This window comes from Pyricularia grisea, assembly GCF_004355905.1.
Source record: "Pyricularia grisea strain NI907 chromosome V map unlocalized Pyricularia_grisea_NI907_Scaffold_6, whole genome shotgun sequence".
Taxonomy (NCBI): domain Eukaryota; kingdom Fungi; phylum Ascomycota; class Sordariomycetes; order Magnaporthales; family Pyriculariaceae; genus Pyricularia; species Pyricularia grisea.
This window is the reverse complement of record NW_022156719.1, coordinates 1,265,480-1,291,377: the sequence shown is the minus strand read 5'-3', so window position 1 is coordinate 1,291,377 and position 25,898 is coordinate 1,265,480. Positions and strand designations below refer to the sequence as shown.

Below are 25,898 nucleotides of genomic sequence, written 5' to 3'. Positions count from 1 at the left end.
GGTGGCTAGGTAGGTACCTAATCGTGATTGTTGTACAAATAAAAAATGCAGCAAGCCTCAGATCACGTGGATGACGTAATTGCCTGTTTACCTCGTACAAAGACGTTGCGCTTTGCTGGGTTGATGGGAAAGGACAATGATTGAATCGTGGGCTAGGTCAGCCAGCTACCTCTCTTTTTCAATCTTTTGTTCACTTTCGTCAATGCTTGCAACCCTTCCTCTCGTCGCCTGGAGTTCCTTTACATAAAATGAGTTTTAGGGGTATCAGTTCAAGCAATTAATCATGATATGAAAGCATCTTTGCGACCTACGTACTGCATCCCTGTGACAATCAAGGAATAAAGGGAATAGCTAGCTCCTATTGGACTGGTCGCAAAATGAGAACTCCACGCGGATACGGTCATTCGCCATTGATCAAGCCGCGGTGTCCCTGATTCCAGCCGCAGCAAAACGATGATGTCTTGTTGTGAAAGAAAAACCTACTCACTACGAAAATCAACAAAATAACATCCATGCAGAGATGAAAACTCCGCCGTTCGTTTACAGCAATTCAAAGACTAATGGAGATTCAACACCCTATCCTCCTTGATTAGCAGAACTGATTGCCCTCTACAGCAATCATGGATGACGCCAGTGGAGACTGTATCGAGCGCCATGCACAAGCTGCCGAGAAGGACAGGCAGAGTGTAACCGACCACGGAGGTGAAGCGCACGAGATACTTCAGCAAACGTACAAGACCCAGGCTCACCTCGACCCGACAAGATGGTGGTTCGCATCATCTGCATTCCCCATGATGGCTGGCACCCTAGGTCCTGTTGCGTCGGCTTTCAGTATATGCGCCCTGGTTCGACCTTGGAGGCAGCATATGCCGCCAGGAACCAACGTTAGCCAAGCCGAGTTTGTCGAGGACCCGTCATATCTAATTGCAGTTAACGCCGTTCAGCTAGCGGTTGCCATAGTGGCCAACTTATTCCTGTTGCTGAACATGGCCAGACGTATCCGGTTCACGATAGCCATGCCCGTGACTATTGTGGGATGGTACGCCTCCTGCTTTGACCTGCTAATGCTTCTTGAGCCTGACAAACAAATGTTCACCCCCGTAGGTATCTTTCGTCTATCTGCCTCATATGTCTCGCTGCTACAGCTGCAGGACCATTAGTCCTCCAGCCTGCGGAACAGTACATCTGGTCACAGGCCTTTTTCTATGGTATTTATGCTGCCATACTTTACTTTGTCGTGGCCACGCTTCTCGTCATCACGGCGTACGGGGCTTACATCGGCCGCTACGACAGCGACTTTCAGCTTACGTCGAGCCAGCGTACCTTGATGCTGCAAACAATCATGTTCCTCATGTACCTACTCGTCGGAGCACTGATCTTCTCCACGATTGAGGGATGGTCGTACCTTGATGCCGTTTATTGGGCCGATGTGACCTTGTTCACTGTCGGCTTCGGAGACATGGGAGCGGCGACACCGCTGGGTCGAGGACTATTGTTCCCGTATGCCCTGATTGGCATCATAAGCCTGGGTCTCGTTATCGGATCGATTCGGAGCTTGGTGCTAGAGCGTGGAAGAAGGATGATAGACGCACGTATGGTCGAGAAAAAGAGACGGCACACCGTCAGGCGTCTTACGAAAAAAGGCCAGATCGATATACTCGCGCCTGTTAGGAATGGAGCCGAAGACCAGAATGAGAATGAGCACTTGAACGACCCCAGCAATCCAGCAGAAATCGCACGAAGACAAAAGGAGTTCCAGCTGATGAGGCAGATCCAGGCACATGCAGCCAAACGGAGACGATGGGTCGCAATGGCTCTCTCTTCGACCACATGGATTGTACTGTGGCTTCTTGGAGCCTACGTCTTTCAAGCATGCGAGGCTCCGTATCAGGGTTGGGGCTACTTTGATGGGGTTTACTTTGCCTTTGTCAGCTTGACAACCATAGGTTATGGCGACGTGACGCCTATCTCAAATCCCGGAAGGTCCTTTTTTGTGTTTTGGTCGCTTCTAGCTCTGCCGACGACGACGGTTCTCATCTCGAATGCCGGCGACACTATTGTGAAAAGTATCAGAGACCTGACGGACCGGATCGGAGAGGTTACCATCCTCCCTGGTGACAAGAACGTCGCGGAGGACATGAAGGCGATTGTGCGGACGCTGTCGCTTGGAAAACTGTTCAACGATAGTGAGGAACAGGTCGATGGTCTGCCGCCAGGCTTCCTTGGTCAGGCGAGAATTCGGCGCTCCTCCGATGACGATGACAGCTCTGAACGGGATGAGGGAGACGATGTTGAATCAAAATCCAAGCCAAATGAGACAGGGGCTGGCAAAGCAAAGACGACTGCTGAGGGCTCAAGGTCTCAGATGAAAGAGAGGTACCCGAACAGAAAAGAAAAAGGCCCAGCTCAGCACGATGGTGCAGTATCTCGAGAAGCCGCACTGGGATTTCCTCAAGACCTTCCCACAAGCCGTGCCGCTTACCACGTTGTGCTCATTGACGAAATCGCGCGCGTCGCTAAGCATATGAAACAAAAGCCGCCGAAGAAGTACAGCTTTGTCGAGTGGGCATGGTACCTACGCCTTATCGGTGAGGATGAGAGCAACCCAGAGACACATCGTCAGGCGCAGCCACATGGGCGCAGCCACCACTACCTAACACACTTGGGTCGGAAGAAGGCGCAGAGGAATGAAGCTGAGGAAAACGGAGAGCCGGCAAGCAAAGACGGAGACATGTCCGAGAAACCTGGCAGCTGGAGCTGGATCGGATCTCAAAGTCCATTGATGGGGAGACAGGATGAGGCTGAATGGATACATGCCAAGCTGGTGATGAAGTTGTCGGAAGAGTTGCGGGCTAAGAGGGATGAGGAAAGGGTGTTTCAACTAGGAGAAAGTAGTCAAAGTTCTGAGTGATTGAAAGAGAATGATATTGTATAAGGAAACGTATAGTTTTAGTATGATTATAATTATGCCCAAGAAGAAACAAATCCTCAGAATCTAGTGGTGGTATCTACCAGGCCAACATGACAATGTAGAGAGGGCCCTAAGGTTCTGTTTAGTAATCTCATCATCTTGACTACATGTTTCCGTCAGGGGTGCTGGGATTGGGTTGTTAGCAGTCGTATCCGCTTCCGGATTATGTAATCCAAAGCCACTACTCTAGCTTGCTGAAGCTGCACCAATAGGGTAAGGCTCGGAAAATCCAATAATGCTGGTGCCACAAGAAAAAAATCCGTCCTTGCAGTTTGGGCTTGCTGCTGCATGAACACCATCCAGTTCGGCAGTCTGGTTCTTCCTGATCCGTGACAAGCCCAAGGAAATTCTTTCGCTCCGGAACAACGTGGTTGCTTGCCCTTAGGTACGTCAAGCGTTTCCAATCTCAATCGATTGAGCTCCTGAAGCTCGCCGCCATTCACTCTACATACCAGCTGTACAATTCTCAATTGTATACCTACCTATCCCACCCATCCCATTCATCATCGTCATCATCGTCGTCGCATCGCCCTTACTACCTACCAATAATGCCTGCCCTCCATTCCAACTCTTCATCGTGACATTCTTCCGTGGAACAATCTTTGTTACTAGTCTAGTCGATGTCAGACTCGATATTTTGTCACATAGATAATCAGATACATCCATCAATATGCAACATTTCTTCCAAGAAAGTCATCCCAATGAGGGGGTTCCTTACTGATGCGATTGGCTTTGTGGCCGTTCTATAAACAGTGATATTTTTTGACCTTTGTATGGCATTTACGATCGAGTCAAGCTTCAGACGACGTTGTGCGATACTGCCGGGAGCGACGACGATCTTGTCAAAAGAAACGGGGGAGGTGGAGGAACATTGATGTGGAAAAACAGAGCCCTGACATCTCGCAAATAGCGGTCATCCCATTCCCTGCGTCGCATTGTCGACTGGGCTCCTCGATGGAGAAGCCAGCGCTAGGTTCAGAGGTCGACAACATCCTGCTTCATCAATCTTCTCTCCCGGAGCCAGACGTTACGACCGTCGCGTGCGACTATGACGAGGCCAAGTTCGACGTGTCTACCCTTAACCAGCCGACAGAGCAGACGCAACTGAGGGCTGATCCAGAAGCTCCCGCGTCATCCGACCAAGAGCCCCAGCAGCGCAATGTCGATGACCTTCAACTCGTCGCCCAGCTCGGCACCAGCCTGGCGCCAATGATACAGACTATAGCGGTTGATGAGAGTGGAGCGTCTGGCTTGGATGCGCCGCAACCAAGGGATGACTTTGAGCCGCAATCCCACGTTGAACATGGAGATAGTGTTGAAGAGAGCGTCGCGGCTAGGGAGGAGTCTATAGTTCCGCCTGAAGCGCCGGGCCCAGACCTTGAAGTTCCGGACGTTCCTCCGGAAGAAAGCCAGCAGCCTTTGTTGGGGCCTCAGCAGCAAGCTGCCGCGGCTCTCGAGGAGCTGGCCGAAAACCATGCCCCACAGCATCAGCCGCAGCATGAGCACATCCAAAATGGTGACAGCTCTGATCAAGTGCATGATCCGCATGCGCCAACAGAGGGTCAAGATGTCCAGATGGAAGATGCTACCAACCTAACTGAGCAAGGGAGTTTGCACGAACATGTTCTTCCCATGACTCCCCACCACCATGAAGCTGCACCACATCAGATGCCCCCTCATCAGCACCAGGGCCTTCCAATGGATAATCATCATGATCACCATCACATGAATGGTCAGATGAACCAACAGCAGATCATGGCGCAGCCCCATCCGCACCAGCCCCACATCCAATCCCCAATGCAGCCTCCGTACGTCGATGGGCCTCAGCAGTCTCAAATGCATATGCCGGCGCAACTGCAGATGTATGCTGGTTCTCCGGATAATGGTGTACCGCCTAGGAAGCGCTCAAAAGTGTCAAGAGCATGTGACGAATGTCGTCGTAAAAAGGTCAAATGTGATGCAATATCGGAGACGGGTGAGACGGCATGCTCAAACTGTCGCCGGTCTCAGATACGCTGTGACTTTAGCCGTATTCCTCAGAAGCGAGGTCCCAGTAAGGGGTAAGTAGGACGAGATGGTCACTAGGCTTTGTCTGCACGGTTCATCTAACTTTGAGTGTCCTTAGTTATATCAAAGAGTTGGCCGACAGGATTAACTCTATTGAAGGCAAGCTGGGAAATCAGGGGTTGACAGCGAGCGACATCTTGGACTTTGCAGGCGGCCCAAGACGAGAATCTTCGGAACATCAGTCCCCGTCAGCACCACTTAACGACAGTGCAAAGCGCCCCTTCTCCAGCATATCTACAGATCCGTTTTCTACTCCGGGTTCAAACAAGCCGCCTGCAACCACCTGGTCCTCGGAACCGAGACCTCTCCAGCCGTATCCACCGCCAACTACTGCTGCAGAAGGCCAGGGACAAAAACATGCCTACTCGGCTAACAGACTTGTGCCACCCTTGGCTCCAGCTCCGCCGCCACCCGAACCTCCCCTCTTAGCCCCTGGTCCTCTACCCGTCTCTGCGCCAACAAATACCGATGGAATCCCAGCGGCGATTCAGCAGCCAGATAAGCTGAATGTCCGCGAGATTGATGATAATGTCTTTCACGGGTGAGATACCCCCACCCTCGCAGCCTTTATGCGCTTTGTTTTGCTGACGCCACTGCAGATACCTTACCATTGTTCACCCAACGTTTCCTTTTCTTGCCAGCGTCAAGACGGTGGTTCAATCTACACTGGCAAGATGTCCGCCCTTGCTGCGTGAGGCTTTTCTTGAGGCGATCACATCGACGATGCAATCGTTCAATGCGATGCCAGAGGGTGTCGCCGCGGGTGATGCGCGCCGTGCAGCCAGGTTGTTAGTTCAGTGGAAGACGGAAAGTGCTCAAAATACGCTCAGTGACGAGAATCAGTACACTGCCAAACTGGTGCACCTTCAGGTCTTGCTTCTCCTAGCTATCGAGGCTGAAAACCACGGGGTGGCTGCCTTGGATGGTCAACACGGCGGCTCTTCCCAAGCGGCCTTCCTTGCACATGCTGTGGCAGTATCATACGATATGGGGTTACGCACCGCACAGATGGATGACTTTTCACAACCAGATCCGGACCCGGAGTCACATTACATGGTTTCTCTGCGGGCTTGGTGGAGCCTTGTTGCTTTGGACCGTTTCAACGCAGCTGGCACTGCAAGGCCGTTGTTGATTCCGCAGAACTGCATCCATGCTACATGTGCCCTCAAAATCCTGCTTGGTGACGCAGGTTTTCACTTTATCGGTAAGTTACGACTTTTCATACAGAGTCTTTCGGACGTTGAGGATGGCTATTAATGATGGTGTAGGACTTTGTCACATACTGGGTAACTACGTCGAAACCTTCATCTCCTCTCCAAGCGGTCTTAACACAGCCGTACCCTATAATGATGCGCCACCAATCAACGCCTCGGCCGTCTCGCTTGGCATGGACATTTGGAAGTTGAACTTCCCTGCTACTATAATAACGCCGAAATCACATCCTGTTCTTCACTTTGCGTTCTGGCACTGTCGCCTACTCACATGCCTACTCACACCATCTTCCACAGCGACGGAGCTTCTATGGGCAACAGTGGGCCTGATACAACAGCTGAGCTCTAATCACCTAGCTCTCAGCCCACTGAATCATCACGTCAATGGTCTCGCTGGTCTCTGCCTCGCGGAGCTCAGTCGCGTATCCCAGACGAGGGGAGACTCTATTGAGTTGATAGCAAACGATCTCATGGGGGGCAGCATGGCCCCGTCGACGTGGGACAATATAATACGCGCCAAGGTGTCGTCCATGGATGACACCACTGCTGGCAACCCGGAGTCGGTAGCACAAGCAGGAGACTCAGCCGCCGCAGCGCCGACAACTGCTGCAGGGGCTACCGCCAGTCAAGGTCTCAAACACCTCGCCGACCTGGCAGCCGCCAGCACTGATCTGGCCGAGGCCAACAACACTACCGCCGCCGGTGAGCCGGATCCAAACGCGCGGGACGAGGCACTCATGCACCTGATGAGGAGGCTACAGGGAGCTAGAAACTATGAAGACCTTGGATTCGATCCACGCCCGATGCTGCGGAAGGGGTATCTTTACGCCTTGCAGGTATAGGCAAATCAATAAGGTAGCATTTTTTACTCCAAAATGGCCTCGCTTTTACTGGTTTAGGATTCAAAAATTCACTTCATGTTGTAGAGGTGGAGAAGGGCAGAGGAGAAAAAAAAGTGGCCTTGAATAATGTATTTTATAAAGTCATACCACGCACACGAGGCAAAGTAGTTCCTTGGTGCTGTGTTATATATACTACAGGGTGTGCCTGGCACTCTTTGTTTGAAGATTTGGGGCCTTATCACACCTTCTTTGGCAATGGCTCTTATAATGCTTCCTGATCCCTGGTAAGGGACTTAATAAGGGATGGGCGCAGTTATTGAAGTGCCAGTTGGTGCCTTGGTTCGGTGAGAGTCAAAGCGCAACTTCGCCCTTGGGTGAAGTTGGTAGTCATCTGCGGACAACCAGATGTGGCAGATCCGCATCCCTTGATGCACTGAACCTTTTCTTTTTTTTTTTTTTCTCTCTCTCTCTCTCTCTCGTCCCTGTTTCATATCAATTTCGATAATCTTTGACAGAATCAGAAGTCTGGGGTAGGTCAAAGTGTCGTGGACAGGACTAGCTGTCCAATCCAGTTGTTCCAACTGTGCAGCTCCGGTGGCATCTGATCAACTCGCTGAGCCTGAAAAGCTAGAGTGACACCCCCTGCGATATGAGGGTTCACTCTTGGTGGTGGTTGCTGAGTGATGCGGAGGGATACAAGCAAACGCAGTCTTTGCTGTGAGACTGAAAGAGAGAGACAAAAAAAAAAAAAAGGTCTCTCATGGTGCCTCGCCGGACTCTTCTTTCCGCTTCTCCCAGAACCCCTTGCCATACTGAACAAATAAAATCACACGTTAGTTTGAAGTTCAGCCATAAACTTTGCCTGCAAGCGAAAAAAAAAAATAAGGACAAAAACAACCAAAGAAACGCATACGCTGACAAGAATCTCCTCCCCCTTCTCAATGCCCCCTACACTCCTCTTCCCGGACCCACTCTGCTGCTGCTGCTTCCTAGCCAGCGTCTTCTTCCCAACCGGGAGCACAAACAAAGCCATGCCCCACTCGCCAGCCTGCGCAGCCATGACAGGTGGTCCCCCTCCTGCACCACCACAACCACCACCACCGTCAGCGGCAGCGGCAGCAGCACGATACCGCCACCGCGGATCCCAGACCTCGCGAAACTCTGCGTTGGCGCGGGAGGCACCGGGCACGCCGCGGTAGTCGTTGACGAAGCGGGCCTCGTTGCCGCAGCGGGCGGCGTCGACGGCGACGTCGGCGTCGCGGGATAGCCAGAGGTCGTAGTCTGATTTGGAGTAGTCGTATTCTTGCTCGTGGTTGTCGTCGTTGTTGTTGTTGTTGTTTTTGTCGTCGGTGGCGTCGACGCCCGGGTGGATCTCGCCCAGGTACGGCAGGATCAACGTCCCGGGCTCGAGGCGGCGCGTGGCGAATAGTCCGGCCTGGCCGTGGGCTGGGTGGTGAGGGTCCGTGATGGGGCGGATCTCGACGGCTGGGTTGGGACCGCGGGGGAAGGAGGGAGGGATTGTGCTGGGTGGTGTGGTGGTGGTGGTGGTGGTGGATGGTGGTGTGCGGATGGCGGCTAGTTGGGCCGGGGTTAGGGCTGGTGAGCGGAGGGGTGCGCTGAGGTAGGGGATTTCTTTGGGCCAGTTTTTGGGAAGTGGTTTGGCTGGGGGTGGTTGCGCCATTGCGTAGGTTGAAATTTGATCTTTGGTTTGTTTATTTTCTTTTTATTTGGAATATTACACTTGCGCGGGAGGAAATTGGAAGAACTGGCATTAAATAATGGGCATAATCTCGACGTTGAAGACGATTTGGATTTTGAACGAATCACGACCGAGTCACGTGAAAAATGACACTTTTATTGAAGAGACAAGATGCAGTTCGGTCAAGCTGTTTCCTATAAGCAAACATATATTCTATGATATAAGTTTTAGAAAGTCTAGCAGTTGACATTATAAATATCCAATTTTGTTTTGCATAGTCTTGATGTACAATTTTGTCTTGTGCTGACCCTTTGCGCCTCGACTAACATGGACCCTCTGGGTTGGGGTTGGGGTGTCTGAAATCAGGGGTAAGTCACATGGACCACTCCAGTACAGTGGTATTCTATCTAATCGAGAAATTAACAAAGTATATATATATTAATATACATACACCTTAGTATCTTTAATTCAAGCTACCCTCACTCTATATATCCAAGTAAAAGTCCGGGTGGACATAATCAAAATACCTAGCTTTTACCCTCCTCAGCACCGGCGGACCCTGCCTCGTTTTGGGATTATTCTCCAGAACCGGTTCAGGCTCAGTTATAACAGCCTGATCATTCTGCTCTTCCAAAGATCCACCAGCACATTCTTTCCCCTCCCTCGCCCGCCTCTGCACCTTCTCCTCCTCCACCTCGCGGTTGTACGCAGCAATCATCTGCGCAGTGAGCTGCCCAACCTCTGGGCATATGGACGCCGACCTGACGTACGCCTGGTGCGCCTCGAGCCACCGGCCGTCGGCGCACAGGACGTGGCCCAGGAACAGGTGCGCCTTGGCGTGCAGTTTTGGATAGGCGGTCGAGAGGGCGACGGCCTGGTCGGCCAACCGCCGGGCTGCGGATATGTTGGACGCTGAGGGCTCAAATTGTGGCTCGTCGGGAGATTGGAGGAGGACCTTGACCTGAAGGAGCTGTGCGTTGAATGCTTCGGTAAATTCGTCCTTGGTTGCTTTGCGGGGATTTGATCGCTTAGCCATGGTGATTTTAGATTTTTTTTGCGTTAGTTTTGATTGTTATAAGGGGATGATCGATCTAAAAACTGCATCCACTGGGATTATTTGGAGATTTGCTCGACTTGGGAGTTCAGGGGCTGTATTAAAACCGCATTTCCCTTTGTTCTTTACGCGCCTTTGAGGCTAGACTGCGTAGCGGACACCACCACAATGGCTGGCTCGAGACAAAGAAACAACCGAACCGGGTTGAAATTTATGTCCCTATCTCTCTTTGTCTCGAGCGACTTCGAGAATCACAGTTGAATGCTGTGACCACTTCCGGCTCATTCTTGTATGACACAGTCAATGCTGGTCATTGCCACTCTGCATCCATCTCATCGGCAGTATTTCCAAAACTATTGTTCTTACTTGTTATAATCATCAAATTTTTGGCTCATCCGACATGAATCAAAGACTCTAATCATTCACTGCCCCTACCTGCTTGTTTTGACCCGATCCGTTATTTCTATTCTGATCGGGCCATCATCACCTGCTGTATGTCTTTCTCCCGAGACTCCAACCCAAGTGACAAGTTTTTTTTTCCATTCAAACTTGACTGATGCAGCCCATCAACCAGCCACTCAAGCCTGAAAAGCTGCTGACATTTCCTGACCTTAATCACCAGTACTCAAGATCCACTTACTCCCCACCCCGCCTGCCGCCTTCGCGCCCCCCTTGTCTGCCTCCTACTGGCCTATCAAGACTGTCGTCGTGAGCGCGTACTGCAGAGGGGGGCACCCATAATACTGCGCTATTCGGTGGCATGATAGTCTGCAATGGCGCCTCAAAGCGGCAGCTCTCCACCTCTCTGCACCTCCTTACCCTTCCACCGCTTCCCAGTCGTCACCAAGCCTAGAATAACCAGCACGACGACAAACACAATAATACCAACGGCGACCCCCGTCCTGACACCGCCGTCGAGGTCTACATCTGAACTGCTTGGTGTCCTGCTTTCCGGGCCTGTGGTTGACGTCTCGGTCTCGGGACTCATGTCGAGCAGTGCTGGGTTCGGCGCCTTCCGGCATGCCTGCATAGGGACGGCGGTGCCACCCCTGATGGTTGTGATTGACGGGTTTGCCATGCAGGTACAGGTCGGAGACAGCCTATGGGAGTAGAGGCTTTGGCTGACGACGAGCGGTCCGATAACGGACGGGTCTCTCGTGCGACGATAATCCGAGATAACCGAGCTGGTGCTCGCTTCGGTGATATGACTACTGTTTTTTGTCGCGCAGAGATACGAGGTTAGTGGTATAGTTTTTTTTTCCCATGGAATCATAAAACTATCTGGCTGGTCTACAATGATCGCTTTTGCCGCCAGACGATGGGATTAATCGCGTTCCAAGGAGACAAGAAAATCAGAAATTAAATCTCGAAACCATACCTTGAGCAAACGACAGGCATTTCTAACGGGATATATATATGTGGAAGCCTGGCGTTTTTTCGGTATTTTGGGACTTGTTATGACCGAAGAACAGGCCTCTTGCGACTGCGAGCTACACCCGTCAAGGCCAGATACCACGAATCCCGCTGCTGGAGACTCGAGTAGTTGGTTTTATGTATGTGTGAGTAGCCTCCGTTGTGTCCAGGGTTCTTCCTTCATCAAGCAGAGGCAACCCGAAAATATCTGACGGGTGTTGTGCTCATGCTTCTTGTCGAATAGCTGTCTTCACTTGACGATGTGATAATGCGAGCAAATGTAGAGGAGTGGTGTAGAGAGAACGGGGGGCTTAGGACCGTAGTATAGCAGAAAAGCTGGTGCAAGAAGAGCCGTTGCCCCTATAAGACGGATCAATAAAAAATAAACAAAAGGCTTATCCGTTCAGCCATCACTTCTCCCAAGCCTCAGCAGCACTAAACCACCAGAACTGCAGGTTGCCGTGATGTTTCCGTCATGACGGAGAGCAGGAAATTGTGACAAGTGACATGTCAGTCCCTTTTGAGCCCACCAGCGCCATCACCCGAAATTGCGCGTCCCGTTAAGCTCCCGCCTGGTTGTGAGAAGTCACCGAAGCTCTACAGATCACCGGGGTTATGTGGGCGACTTTTTTTTCTTTTTTGGTTCTGCTGTCAAAAATATCACGATTGCTTGAACAACCTGCCAAAGGTGTGTATTCCAAAAAAGATAAATGACGAGCGGCTGTCTGCAACATCACCCCCCAACATCGGTGTAAAATAGCACCTTTAGACATCAACCGACATTATCAGACCATGCTAGCGCGGATACGACTTCTTTATAATTGATAAGTCTAGTTTTATCATGTATAATAATACTGTGAAAAGAAAGAATCTACCAATCCAAGAAAATATATGCTAGGAATCCTTTTGTGTTCAAAAAAGAAACTGTCCTGTGTACCAAAAGGGGACGGACGACCGCTATCTCGAAGCCCACCACAAAAAGAAAACGAAAGAGAATTCTGGGTATACAAAAAGGTTTGCAACCCCCAGAAAAAAAAAAAAAAAAACTCCCCTCAAGCACATCTACTACGCCTTCTTCCTTCTAAACAACCTCCTCCAGCCCGTCGGCTTCTCGTCCTCATTATAACCCTCCTCCTGGATGTTGTGCTTTCCGACGATGGTCAAAAACACCTGGTCAAGGGTCGTGGGGCTGACGGCGTAGTGCTCGATGCCGAGGTTCTTGTTCTCCTCGAGCATGACCACCAGCTTGCCAACGGCGCTCTGCGAGCTGCGACTGTTGGCGGCGGCCTGGCCGTCCCTCGTGATCTCGTCGTCCTCGCCCCCGCCTTCCGTCGTAGGTTGCTTCTGATCCGACACCGCGCTGGCCGGCACCGAGAACCGCAGCTGTCCGTGGTAGACCTTCTCCTCGACCTCGGCGCCGGGGAGGGTCTGGACGATCCAGTCTCGCACGCGCGCCGCGTCGGCGTCCGACGTGCGGGGCGCGCCCTTGAGTACGATGTGGACGTGGAGGAGGTCGCCGAAGCGGTGGCGCAGGTTATCTGCCGAGCCCATTGCGAGCACTATTGTGTTTGGGAAGCTTTTGGTTAGTCCGTGTCACATGATTCAATACACCTGCAGGGGCAAACAAAAAAAAAAAAAAAGAAACTCACTCCTCTTGGCCAGAATTCCAACCCGACCAGCCAATGCATCTGCCTCCTCCATGGAATGCGTCGTCAACAGGATCGACCTCCCAGGAACGGTGCCTGCCAAAGTACGCCACATGATTCGCTTTGCGGCCGCATCCAGACCTGACGACGGCTCATCCAGGAGGATGACGGACGGGTTGCCCATCAGCGCAATGCCAAGCGACAGCTTGCGCTTGTTACCCCCCGACAGCGCATACGCCTGTCTGTCACGGAAAAGCTCGAGACCGACGGCCCGGATGACAGCCTCGACTTGGCGATCGACGTCGGCAATGCCCCTGACGCGCGCATAGAACCTGAGATGTTCCGTCACCGTCATGACGTCGATGGCATCGTACTGTGGACAGACACCCAGGTTGGCACGAGCGGCGGCCAATTGCTTGGACACGGAAACGCCCTCAACAAAGACATCGCCACCGGGCGAGGGCTGGAGGTCTCCCCGAATCATGTTGAGACTGGTCGACTTGCCGGCACCGTTGGGGCCCAGCAGCGCAAACACCTCGCCGTGCTTGACTCCAAAAGTGACATTGTCGACGGCCGTGTTCTTGCCAAACATCTTGGTTACGTGCACCACCTGCAACCCATCCTTGTCGGACGAGCTGACACCGTCTACGCCCTTGGTGTCTTGCCTGCGCTGCGAGGGATCTGTGGCTGATGACGTGACGCGAACCATCTCACCAGCCACTTCCTCGTCGGAGATGTCGGCAGCTTGTTGGTTGGCGTTCTTGTTCTTGCGGGCAAAGAGACGCTGCCATGTAGCCCTGATGGTGCCGCTATCCAGCCAAAGGAGCAACAAGAAGAGCAGGATGGCCTGGATGATCAGGTACATGATGGGAGAGCCATACTGAAGGAAACCTCCAGGGTTTGGCGCCAACTCTTGGTCTTGACACGTCGAGGAGAAGAGGTTCAGCGCAATGAAAAATCCTCGGACGGCAGATCCGATGGGTGCAAAGGCCGATACAACAAGGTTGACAACCAACAGAGACGAGTCGACCTTATCGACTGGGGCATATGTGATGGTCGCCATGTAGCCGATCAGATAGACCAGGAACATGACAGCGTTGAAGCCGGCAGTGAATGCATACGCCGAGAGTTGGTTCGACGCAAATATCGAGATGTTGTAAGCCAAAAGAATCGCACAAAGCCCATAAAGGACGAGAATGAGGAACAGATAACCTGCGTGGTACCACACATCCGCAATAGCCACAAACAGTCCTATGACAATGGCCGATGATACAACAACATTGATAAAGTCAAAGAGGACATATGCGATCCAGAGAGGGAATTGCCGAACACCGTTGGAGTACTGCAAACCGCGAACGAAGCGTCTCCTTTCGACGTTGGGGTACAGAGCGAAGAAGGCCGGGTATGCAGAGAGTGCAAGGCAGATATAGACAAGCAGCTGGAGCGAGTTGCCTGTATTATCTTGCCATGGGGTGTCAAAAGCAGCGTACTTGGCCACCAAAGTTGTGTTTGTCAAGGCCATGTTCAAAATATTTTGTCCAAAGAAGGCATTCTGTAGTTCCGGGATCGAGGAGTAGGCCAAGGTCGGTGGGCTGTTGGCATCTCCCAGCCAAAAGCCGGCAGGTGTGACTTCCTTGCGCCGATCAATGATGCCCTTGGTAAACTCGTCGAAAGACGTGACATTCTGGAAAATGTTGGTCAGGTTGAGCGAGGTCTGTGTACTGGTAGAAGCGCCAGTGGAATTGCCCGGAAGACCCAGGATTCCCAACATGATTTGTACCAGCGCTTGCTGTGACAATCGACTCGCTGGCCCATAGAGCATCAATAGGTTGCTGTCGCCGCCATCATCGTTACTAAAGATGTCCTCGCTCTGTCTCGTCTCCTGCGTGCTACACCCCGCCTGAGACTGCCCACGAATGAAGAGCGTACACAGGCCTGCTGCCAGGATGGGAATGATGAAGGCGGCGAACGAGGGGAACCAGTTGTGCTTGAAGACCGTGCATCGCTTTCTGAACAGGACGATGGCCTGTTGAGGAATTCCAACCTTGTTCCCCGACATCAGCTCGAGATTTTCCTTCTCCGCATCGGGGGTGACCACTTCCGAGGAATAGGCCTTCTCGGCATTGCCCCCCTGTAGACTCGCCGCCGCCAGGTGGCTGCCCCTTGATGCGGCGTCAGTTTCGCCCTTGACTTCTTCGGCCAGCTGCAAGAACACGTCTTCGATTGTCGGTCCAGAGAAGCGGTAGTCGCGTATGCCTTGGGCCTCTAGGGTCCGGATGACCTCGGCAGCAAGCGCAGATGAAGGCGCAATGTAGCTGATAATATCGAACGAGACCTTCTTGGTAACACCTTCAACGACCGGGCCGTCTTGAAGAGTCTTGGTCTTCAGGAAGTGAATGCGATAACCTCCACCGAGCCTGTTCTTCAGCTCCACTGAGGAGCCCTCTGCGCGCAGTGTACCCTTGGAAAGCACGGCAATGTGATCGGCCAGCAGGTCTGCCTCGTCGAGGAAGTGAGTTGTCAGAATCATGGTCCTCTTGCCCCGCTCAGCCAGTAATATGTCCCAGATCTTTCGCCTGCTGAGCGGATCGAGACCACTCGAGACCTCGTCCACGCAACATACTGCGCTCCCGCCTGTCAACATCATACCCAGCTGCAGCTTGCGCTTCTGGCCACCTGAGAGAGTTTTCGACCTGGCCTTGATCTTCTTGGTCAGATCCACGGCCTCAACGAGCTCGCGAATCTCTTGCTTGCTGGACTTGTGGGTTGGCGCCTTGAGGCTGTTGAAAATCCGAATGTGCTCCTCGACAGTGACATCGTCCCACAGCACGTTCTTCTGCGGCGCGATACCCAAGCCTCCGGTTCCATCAATCGTTATGCTTCCGCTGGTCAACCTGTTGATACCGGCAATGGCGTCCAACGAGGTACTCTTGCCACTGCCGTTGGCGCCCAGAAGCGCGAGAATCTGACCACGCCCAGCGCTCAGTGTCAGGCCGTCGACAGCGCGAACGGGAGGTTTGGGTTTTGAGATGAAGGAGAACATGCGCCGGATGAAGCCAGGTTTGTAGATCTTGGTAAAGCCTTCGAGTCGAACCGCGGCTTCGCCTCCCATTTCGCTTCCGTTAACTATGTTACGGCCCTTGGTGGCCGTACCGTAAAGGTATCGTTCGATGAGAGCGCCCACAATGGGGTACACAATGATCTGTATAATCAAGAAAACCCAAAGCCAGATAGCCGGTATATCCCAGGCACTCTCGGGCGGGACGTCGGTCAAGTCGGTAGGCCACTTTTTTGCCTCCCATCGAGCAGTGTTTGTGATGAAGTAGACATAGTTGCACGGCGCGAACAGGAGGCCCAGAATCGTAACCTGCGCAGTACTGGGGTAGGAGATGGCCTGCGCGACTATTGCGAGCACACAGTAGACGATTGTAACCACAACGCCACTCAGCTGAGCCTTTTTGAAAAAGGCAGCCCCGAAAATTGACATGGAAGAAAGGGCCAAGCCGGCAGTGATATTATAAAAGACATACATGGCGGTGCTGGTGTGTCGAAAGACACCTTGTTGTAGGATCAATGCCCCAATGATCCATCCTGGCAGGTAGATGACGTCGAAGGCAATGTGGTATGAAAGCAACCGTGCAGCTTGTGCCTGCCAACGCTGCCTAGTTGGCATCATTGACTCGATAAGTGTCGACATGCCGATTTCCCGCTCCGTCGCCATGAAGCCGGTCAAGTGATAGCAGACTCCAATGATGGCGAGGATGAAGGCGACGCCCATAAAGTTCGTGACGGCCTGCTGATATCTCACCCGAATTTGCTCGTCCCTCTCCTGCTGGGTGAGACTAGTGAAAACATATTCATGCGAGTTGCTAAGGGGGCTCGAGTTGCTGGATGAGTTGACGCCGGTAATGGCAGCGTCGACGGCGCGCTGGAAGGGTAGGATGAAGATTTGGGCGTCACGTTTGTCCGACTGAGTGTCTATACGACCCACCGAGGCCAGGCCGCCATCCATGCGAATTGTGTAGTTCCATACTCCGCCAAAGTCAGGTGAGCCGTTGAAGACTGCGGCACCATAGCATTGCGATACGCCCCTCAGCGAGCTCTTGCACTCCCTCTGTATTTGATTTTCCCTTTCAAGTCGGAAAACAGTCTTGCCGGCGGCCTCAACCTGAGAAGTCAGATTGTTGATGACCCTGTCAATGTCACCACTTTTGTGACCTCCATCGACAAAGACGACCGTGTTCCTGGAGGTCTCGCCCGCCACGCGCAAGCTATCCTCCAGCGACCTGATGGCCAGCGAATCGGCGATACCATTGCGCGCCGGAGAGACAAAGAAGTACCTGGCGAAACTGAGGAATGCCGCGAGGAAGATGGGTAACAAGAAGGCACGAAGTACTGTCGCTGTCGAATGGCGCACGAGGATTATAAGGAAGTTCTTCTTGACGAGCGTGAGGGTTTGCCGAATGAACGCCATTTTGCCTTACCGGCTGCTAGTGGCGCCGTTGCGGCTGACGGCGGCCCTAGGCGGTTGTTCCTGGGGCCCAAAGAGTTGCGCCGAACTGGCCGGCCGTTCAGCTACCTAGGTCTGAATTTTGTCCGTTGAAAAGTGTGCGAAACTTGACGTTGACGAACGCTCTAATGCAGCCTGCGAACCGATAGCCACGTCTGCAGGGCCTTCTTCTGCTGAAGAATTGAGACGAACGCACGGAGACTCCCTCCTAAAAAAAAAAAAAAAAAAAAAAAAAAAGAAGGGTGCAAAGTAAAATACTATTACGGTGCCGTAGGAACCATCCCTTTTTTTCCCGTCAAGGGGTACAGTAGCCTAGATGAACACCGTGGGCAGTACTCAAAGATATGCTGACGTGGGCAAACTGAAAGACAGAAGAACAAATCAGGCCGACATGAGAACTTCCAGGACTTTGGCGGCGGGGGGACGCAATATTGTTTTGAGTGGAATGTGGATATCTGGAGATTTTAAAGAATGTAACGCGCGCGTTCAAAAGATTTACAGGCAACAACAGGTAATCTAATACCACAAAAGTACAAAAAGTGAACAAACCCCGATCCCGACCGGACCAAAAAAAATTAAAAATAAGAAAATTACGAAGTGCGCGGAAAAGGTCGCCAGAAGTGGCTTAGAGAATTAATGAGGATGTTTTGTGCCGCAGGGCAACATGGAAAAAGTGTCTGGCTTGGACGAGATTAGTTGACTTACTTGCTAACTTTCGGGAACAAGGTAATCTGGAGATCCGATGGACCCACCAAACGCCAAGGCGCAATAGCTTGGCTATCACAGGGATTATCCATAGATACCATGCTGACGGGGCTGACAATGAGTTCTTGGGCCCTTCCATTATTGGTTGGGTCTGCCTAGAAACGTCGCCGCCCCTCTGGGCGGACGCGTACAATCGCGGAATCGGGATAACTTCGCACCCGACCTCCGAACGGTTCTTACAGGGGACCTTCTCCATTTGGTTTACTTCGGCCGATTGCATGAAAATATTTGGTTGGCAAAGCCGTTTCTCAACATGACAGCCGACATTTGCGGAGATTTTTGACGTGCAAGGAGTCCACGCCAAAGTCCTTTTTTTTTTTTTTTTTTTTTACGAGTGACGGCAGTATTATCTAATAATTACAGGGAAGGTAAAAGAAGCGATTGGATCCTCACCAAGATTTGACAAGACCCCAAAAGGATGTAGAAAGTGGCGTCAAGAAGAAATCACGCAGTCACCGTATTCTGGCACAGCTCCACCCGCCTGCACATTTTCTACTTTTTCGGATTTTCAGCTGGGGACTACTATTGCATGTGTTTTGGTGTCTGGAGCGGTTGAGGTACGCAATCATTAAACAGACCCCAACATACCGAAAAACAGGTCAAATGACCGAAATGGGCAGTGCTAATGTTTGGAATTCTTTTGTTTATTTTATGCAAAAGTCGACCGGAAAAGGACTTTGTTATATCAGCTTGAAAATGTTTTCCCGATTCATGTTAACGATAATTATAAGGATAGAAACATTTAAGCTACCTGCAACGGGACCAAAAGACACGCTTCGGCCATAGTTCTCCCGTCCGGTCTCCATTTGCCAGCATCTTTGTTTATCAGGTATTTTATCAGCTCAAATAGTAAACTACGGATATGCTGCGTACAAATCCCACGATTCTATCCCCGCTCTTCTTTCAACTGCATCCACGTAAAGGCGTAACCGTTGCGCTTGCGTGGTGTCTAAGTAGTGGCACTATTTCCTGGGTTTATTTGTCTGGCGACCACTCACCACTGCGCCATTCGTCGCGATCGCTTCAGCTTTGATGATGTGCGTCAAAGGGATTATATCTGTGCTCTGAAACTCTTTAATCGCAGAATTACCGACGCCTCTGACAAAATTAAACTTTGTCTCCATCCCGGCCGTCTTGATGTAATAAACCCAAGCACTGAGAACAGGTTCACCGGTAGAAGAAATTTTGACTTTTGATGCAGCGTTCCTGGCGGCCTGCAAATCTGAAGTGAACAGGACATTGCTCCGCATAATGCCTTGGTCCTTTAGCACCTGCCGGGAATTAGTCTCGTCGACACGATAAAGTATATCTGGGAGGGTGACTTTGAAAGGGTCGGTGTTGGTGGCTGCGGCAACGCTAAAAAGCGAAAATATAGCCATGCTAGTGGAAAGTATGGAGGAGTACTGCATTTTAACTGGATAAAAATCGAAGATGAATGAGAAATGTATGGAGATGAAACAAAATACTAAAGAGCGAAATGAGGACAATATAAAGTGCGAAACCCAACGTGGGAAAAAGCGAAAGTAAACTTGGGATAGTGTGGTGATCCAAAGTACAAAATATCTGTTATGACAATGGAGTCCTTTTGTATTGATAACAATTACCACAGACTGGGGTTGTGTCAAAAGCTTGAAAAAACGAACAAGTGAGATGTTTATTTTTAGTTTTGGAATAATTACAGAGTACATGCTTACTACTTAGAGGGCAATAGATAGTCGCACTACCCGTAGCAGAGAGGTTATCCCGGAAAGGTAAGATTTGATGGCATATCAAGCCGAGTCATGGCATTGACGGCAGTTCCGGGCTCATGCTACCGTACGACGGCGAAGCCAAGTCTACCAAAATACTTTTGCTTTTTTGTAGAAAATACATACTTAGTGTAAACCTATTTACTCTGACCAGCTGGATCTCTGCGTTGAAATTTTGCGTCTATGTTGGTCAGTAGCCAACGCATCTTTGTCGCCCTCCCGCAGTGCAGATACCCGAACAAATCGTGAGAGGCTTTAATCGCACTATGTTAATTCCATAGAGTCGGGATGACTGGCACACCGAGATCCAATTGGGAAGCAGAAGTTGTCTAGATCCGGATATTGAGCACATGGGGTTAAAAAAAAAAGAGAAAGCAAACTTCCGCAAATAATTAGGTATGGTAAATGTAAAAAAAAAAAAAAAAAAAAAAAACACAAAAGGCTGGCCGGCTTTAGGATTATTAACAGTAAAGACGATGGTATTCTCCGATTGTAAATACTTGTTTTACGTGAAGAGCTGTACGCTTTTCAAATTGTTTTTGTGACGCTCGCCCAATCTTCCGGTCTCTCTTTTATAGTCGATACATGCTGTCTGGCCTCGCAGCTTGATTGGGGAAGAAGGTAGCATATGCCTGCTGCAAATTCGTGTTTTGTTACTTTGACACTGTGTCCTGGTAGGAAATCCTTTGGTGCTGTCATGTGAAATTGAACTGTCATGCCAGATCCATGTCTCGATTTACTAAGCGACATAATCTGATAGGATGTTGAACTTCCATCCCTCTGTCGGTTATGAAAAGTCTGGAGCATGAGATGAGGGATTGGGTGGTATGACACTCAGCGAGGCTACTCTATAAGAGACCGAAACACACAGTCGTAGGCTGGCCCTATTTTATGGTAAAGATATGGCCCCCTTCCAGCTGTACTCTCAGTTAAGCTCTACTCAAGGGCGGCTACATAACTCGTACGTCTGACCATCGTGACTCGGAACACAACTAAACCTTGGGAAAACTGACATCTGATTCCCGAATACCAGACTTTTGCTGTCAATTCTTTATCGGTCGAGGCCATGAAAACTTGTAGTCAAGGAAAAGGTGCTCAAGAGCATATAAGTGAAGATGCATGCATATGTGATCGAGTAAGAAGTCTTGGTGGAGAGTTGTGTGGTTGATAGGTTGAAAGCGTACGCGGATCATGCAGCCACTAGCTATGATAGTATGTTGGCTTTGAGATGAAGAATTGTCACATTCAGTATTGTGAGAAGGGACAATAGTCGCGAAACTCTCCAAAATACCCAATGGTCAAGGGCTGACAGAGTTGTGTTCTGCACCACTTTTGGGCTTTTCCTGATATTCACTGTTAGGCCAACATAACATTGATAAACGGAATGCGGTATCATTATAAAATTCCTTCATATTCTCGATCTGGGTGCACTGGCTTGCGAATGCACACACTGGTAGGTGAGAGCTGTAAAAATTGCTGGAAGTGGCCATTGTAGGTGAGTAAACTGTCAAGTGATGTGCCATAACATCAGTGGTCTCTGGGTGCTTCTATCGTCGTGTCCATAAGGCACCCCAGACTTTTTTTTGACGCAAATGGTTTGGCAATATATCCTAGTCGGGGATATTGTGAGTTTTTGGACAGCAGGATCACTTGGAATATGCAATCTGATAATATCATACATTTTTTTCAGAAACAAAAACACCATCTTTTTGGATTTTTTTTTTTTTTATTCTTCCATGGCACCGCTGTTGTCCATAGCTTTTCCATAGGCACAACGAGAGACCCTGAAAAAAAAACGGTCTATTGCTTGCTTATTTGTCGCTAAACAAGTCGCACAATGTAGTCGGGTTGGGTATCGGCTATACCTGGTTGATCCTTGATCGGGTATAAAAACGCATTTGACAAAACCGCACTTCCTGGATGGTTTCGCCCGATCCCGAAAGTTAGTCATCGTTAGCCTTGTCTAAGAATCGACGCTCAATGTTGGAAGCTTACAAACTAATTTGTCAGTCGTGACTGTTCCGCTCCCATCCAGGAAGTAATGGCCCGGGGATCCTTACTGACATCGAGCTTCTAGGTTCCTATATGAGCCCAGGCATCTATAACCAGTCACGCAAGCAATATAAAGGTTTTGAAAATTATGTGGCTAAAGGCGAAGAGGGGATGGGGACAGTATAGCGATGGATTTTATAAAAGAAGAAAATACCAAACACTAAAGTAAACAGAGCAAGTGGGTAAATCTCATCCGATAAAGAGGGGGCAGAAAAATACCCAGAACGTACAAAGATTATATCTCTTGGTGCTCTCAGGTGCCAAAGTCCTTGCCGGGGACATTACATTCAACTCTGTGTAGGAAGTTTTGAACTCACACGTTCGAATGCCTCTGTGGAGGTAGATAATCACCCGAAACAGTTTTAACAATGTTCAGATTCGATGTGCTAAGAATTCTTTGCTGGTGACAGTGCGTGCTGTTTGGCAGGATTCTTTCTCCACAGGTACCAAGACAATAGAAGCAGTCAAAGTCGATGGGAAAAGTACCTAACCTATCTATGGAAAGCTTGCACACCCCAGCCGACTTGGCAATATCCTGAGTTGATACACAAAACAAGCTTTGCACAGCCGTAAAAAATACGCTGAATAGATAGTGAAAATTTTGGTGTGTTCTTGTGATGCTACTCTAGCTTCAGACAAAAGGCCAGATCCCAGATTCAATTCCAAGGAAATGTTATAGCCAAACCAAACAGATATGCGACAATAAAATGTGCATCCCTCAGATTGATACATGCAGACGCAGCGTGCATCTGTTGGGAGACTGAAGTCTGGGTCTGACTGGAATACGAGATCGATTGACAGTAAAGCTGGACGGTAATTATCGTAGTTGGTTGTGCACTGACAAAGATGCATGCACGTCTTTGTTTGTCACTCACCTTTTTTTTTTCTCTTCGGCGTGCAGCTCCACCCATGCCTATCCTGGTCGCGCGCCAGCCCATGACCTCATCTCATACCTGACAAGTTTTGAAACCTTGCGGATGCAGCCGTCGTCTTGTCGTCCTTCGTCTGTTCGTTTGGAGGATGATTGCCCGACCGTTTGGAACAAAAAAAGGGAAAGAATGCGATTCTAGAGGAAATGTTTTTTTTTATTTTTTTTTATTTTTTTATTTTTATTTTTTACTTGACCATATATAGCCAATGTAGTCGGTCATGTGCCTTTCCTTCCAATCGCCTGTCTGAATCGTTTATTTATACAATTCATGCATCTGTGTCTACCTACTCCATATCTACAAATTGGATTGACAAGGTGCGTAATTAGGTATGTATCTTTAGGTACTGTTCTAGCTTTCTTCTTGGCAGATGAGCTAAAACATTTCCCAATCGTCAATGTGCATTGAGTAGGTTGGTCCCCGAGCGCCCCCCACCTTCCTTCCTTCCTCTAGTAAAACCAGGGCCCCGAAACACGGCGCGTGGGCAACGTGTAAAATCGTGAGGGGGTGGCCAATTATTACCCGGTACCTTTAAATAGGTAGGTTATACCTTGTAATTAGTGCTTGTTTGCAATTTACCACCGCCTGGATTGGGTTCCAATTCTTTCCCCATCCACTCGTTCCTCCATGTAACTTAACGTTACACTGTGCTCCATCGTCTTCCCCCTTCAAAGCTTCAGTCTAATCTCCTGGGTCGTCTTTACCCTCGTTCAGTCACTTCCGTCACTCACTTACCCACTCACCTTGCTTAACTCCAGTGTGCAGTGCTGTCCTGTATATTCTCTGCAAACGTAAGGCAGTACTCTCTCTGTTCTTTAACCTTATCCCTCCCCGCGCTGTCACGACGAGGACATCCATAACATCGCGCTTGGCCGTGCCGAAAGTACCGAGCGAACGAGCAAGTAATCCATGGCTTCGCCTGCCGAGACGAAGCCTGTGGCGGCAGCTGCGGACGACACGCTTACGAAGGCAAACGGGGACGCCACAGTCCAACCCACAGCAGCAGCCGATCTTAAGGGGACGGAGGACGGCGTCAATAAAGTCGCCACCGGCACGCAGTATGATCCACTTGCGGCCCCTCCAACTCAGCCGGCCAAGGCGGAGAATGGGGCCGGGAACGAGCTCAAGTCGGAGGAGTCGCCGGAGCTACTAAAGCCAACCACTGCCGAGAATGAAGGAAAGAAGACGCCACCCCCGCAGCTGACACCGATAGTGACGTCGGCCATCACGGCTGAGCCTTGCCAGGTGAATCCGTCCACGAAGGCAGCAACTGCCGCCGACAAAGGCATCGACGACGTTAACCCCCACGACTTTGCCGATGAGGTACAGAGCAACAATGACCTACCCTCGGCCGCGACTTTGCGCAAGATCGAGAACTACGTCGTCCTCGACCGCCACGGAAAGTCTCACACCTTTCGGAGTCTATACAGCGGGCGCAACGTTGCCCGGCGCGTGCTTGTCATCTTTGTCCGACACTTTTTCTGTGGCGTAAGTAGTGCTTGGAAGCCTGTTTTGGCTTCTTTCCATACCGGGTGGACATCAGATTGAGCCCCAACTACCGTACATCTAAAGGCGTAACTAACCCCCAGAAAAATAGAATTGCCAAGAATATCTCCGTACCCTCTCAGCCTCGATCACCCCCGAGGCCCTGCTCGACCTTCCGATCCCAACCTTCATAGCTGTAATAGGCTGTGGTGACCCGTCCTTGATCGACATGTACGTGAACGCGACGGGTTGCCGCTTCCCCGTATACTCGGATCCGACCCGGCGCCTGTACGATGAGCTTGGTATGGTGCGCACTCTCGCCATGGGCGCCCGTCCGGCCTACCAGCGCAAGTCCATGATAAGCAGTGTCTTCAGCAGCGTCGTCCAAGGTCTGAAGCAGATCCCCAGCGGCAAGGCTACCAAGGCTGGAGACCAGCGCCAGATCGGCGGCGAATTTCTCTTCGAGCCCCTCAGCGTCATGACACCCGCCGACGACATTGAGAAGCGCCTTGGCGAGCACAGGGACTACAGGGCCAGTATGGCAGCGGCCAAGATATCCTCCGAAGACGCCGCCTCCGGGGAGGTATTGGGGGCAGCGGGCGGAAAGAACCCACCCAAGACGGATGAGGAGATCAAGGCGGCACTGAGCCGCAGCGGCAGCATCGCACCGCCCGAGGCGCAGATCCAGCACGAGGACGAGGCCGAAGAGCCGGGTGAGGAGAAGCATGTGACGTGGGCGCACCGCATGCGCACCACGCGCGACCACGCCGAGATACCCGAGCTCATGGAGGTTCTGGGTCTCGACGGTCAGGGCCAGCCCATCAAGGACAAGAAGCGCTGGTCCAGGGCGCTCGAGACACGTAAAGGCACCGGAGCGAGCCTTGCGAGCCAGATGAGCGCCCTATCTGCCTCGAGGAGCGCTTCTAAGGCGCATTCGCAGTCACCTGAGAGGTCATGACCCTTTTTCTTTTCTCTTCATTTACCCTGCTATTTGCTTGCATATTTATTTTCAGGCCTGGTTTCCCATTCTCCCTTTTTTGTTTTGAGAATATGGGGAAAGTTACATAACAGACATTTATGTATTAATTGTTTGCTGTGGCTTTTTTATTGTTTAGCATGGCGCCCTTTTTGAGCTACCTCGTTATACCCCCGATCAGATGACGTCAGGGTTGTTGCTTGTTGGTTATCTCTTTTTTTTCTTTTTCTTTTTTTTCCCTTCGTCATTTCGAAGAAAGTTTCATAAGCCAAGTCTAGCATACATCTCGCTCCTAGGCAGTGATGACCATTTTCACACAAAGGCTAAAAATGATAGATTTTTGGGCCGGGCGTTTGGAAGAAGCGTTCTTTATTCATTTATTTTATGCATTATTATTCTCTTGTTATATGCTCGATACCCACGCGCACCCGCGCTGACTAATTTGTCCCCTTTGATTGTTTCAATGCTGACATTTACGTCTGCTGCGTGCCGCGTATCTCGTTGCTGTTGAGATAAAAAAAATTATAAAA

General features: G+C 50.6%; 8 protein-coding genes across 8 annotated transcripts; 3 read left to right on the top strand and 5 right to left on the bottom strand.

Moving 5' to 3' along the window:
• Positions 1-620: 620 nt before the first annotated feature.
• PgNI_08329 (uncharacterized protein) lies at positions 621-2,911 on the top strand (the record flags this gene model as incomplete). Its single annotated transcript, XM_031128327.1, has 2 exons — positions 621-1,039; positions 1,105-2,911. The coding sequence occupies 2 exons, from the start codon at positions 621-623 to the stop codon at positions 2,909-2,911; spliced, it is 2,226 nt and encodes a 741-aa protein (XP_030978709.1).
• A 1,014-nt stretch (positions 2,912-3,925) lies between these two features.
• PgNI_08328 (uncharacterized protein) lies at positions 3,926-7,555 on the top strand (the record flags this gene model as incomplete). Its single annotated transcript, XM_031128326.1, has 4 exons — positions 3,926-5,031; positions 5,097-5,579; positions 5,638-6,242; positions 6,307-7,555. 4 exons carry the CDS (start codon positions 3,926-3,928, stop codon positions 7,089-7,091), a joined length of 2,979 nt encoding a protein of 992 aa, XP_030978708.1. The 3' UTR covers positions 7,092-7,555.
• On the bottom strand, positions 7,509-8,772 carry PgNI_08327 (uncharacterized protein; the record flags this gene model as incomplete). Its single annotated transcript, XM_031128325.1, has 2 exons — positions 7,509-7,903; positions 8,005-8,772. 2 exons carry the CDS (start codon positions 8,770-8,772, stop codon positions 7,850-7,852), a joined length of 822 nt encoding a protein of 273 aa, XP_030978714.1. The 3' UTR covers positions 7,509-7,849.
• Positions 8,773-9,274: 502 nt separating this feature from the next.
• PgNI_08326 (uncharacterized protein) lies at positions 9,275-9,826 on the bottom strand (the record flags this gene model as incomplete). Its single annotated transcript, XM_031128324.1, has 1 exon — positions 9,275-9,826. The coding sequence occupies one exon, from the start codon at positions 9,824-9,826 to the stop codon at positions 9,275-9,277; it is 552 nt and encodes a 183-aa protein (XP_030979364.1).
• Positions 9,827-10,625: 799 nt separating this feature from the next.
• PgNI_08325 (uncharacterized protein) lies at positions 10,626-11,242 on the bottom strand (the record flags this gene model as incomplete). Its single annotated transcript, XM_031128323.1, has 2 exons — positions 10,626-11,055; positions 11,223-11,242. 2 exons carry the CDS (start codon positions 11,240-11,242, stop codon positions 10,626-10,628), a joined length of 450 nt encoding a protein of 149 aa, XP_030979375.1.
• An 816-nt stretch (positions 11,243-12,058) lies between these two features.
• On the bottom strand, positions 12,059-17,661 carry PgNI_08324 (uncharacterized protein). The gene is made up of 2 exons (XM_031128322.1): positions 12,907-17,661; positions 12,059-12,816 (listed from the first exon to the last, which is right to left on the bottom strand). The coding sequence occupies exons 1-2, from the start codon at positions 17,375-17,377 to the stop codon at positions 12,323-12,325; spliced, it is 4,965 nt and encodes a 1,654-aa protein (XP_030979230.1). The 5' UTR covers positions 17,378-17,661; the 3' UTR covers positions 12,059-12,322.
• Positions 17,662-19,064: 1,403 nt separating this feature from the next.
• Positions 19,065-19,587, bottom strand: PgNI_08323 (uncharacterized protein; the record flags this gene model as incomplete). The annotated part of the gene is made up of 2 exons (XM_031128321.1): positions 19,065-19,127; positions 19,177-19,587. 2 exons carry the CDS (start codon positions 19,585-19,587, stop codon positions 19,065-19,067), a joined length of 474 nt encoding a protein of 157 aa, XP_030979363.1.
• Positions 19,588-23,816: 4,229 nt separating this feature from the next.
• Positions 23,817-25,644, top strand: PgNI_08322 (uncharacterized protein; the record flags this gene model as incomplete). The annotated part of the gene is made up of 2 exons (XM_031128320.1): positions 23,817-24,395; positions 24,505-25,644. 2 exons carry the CDS (start codon positions 23,817-23,819, stop codon positions 25,348-25,350), a joined length of 1,425 nt encoding a protein of 474 aa, XP_030978710.1. The 3' UTR covers positions 25,351-25,644.
• Between the last annotated feature and the right edge of the window lie 254 nt (positions 25,645-25,898).

Excerpts from the sequence above, each read along its gene's own strand:
- PgNI_08324 (XM_031128322.1), bottom strand. The coding sequence starts at position 17,377 with ATGGCGTTCATTCGGCAAACCCTCACGCTCGTCAAGAAGAACTTCCTT. Across the intron at positions 12,817-12,906 it reads TGGAATTCTGGCCAAGAGGA|TGCTCGCAATGGGCTCGGCA; the intron begins GTGAGTTTCTTT and ends CAAACACAATAG.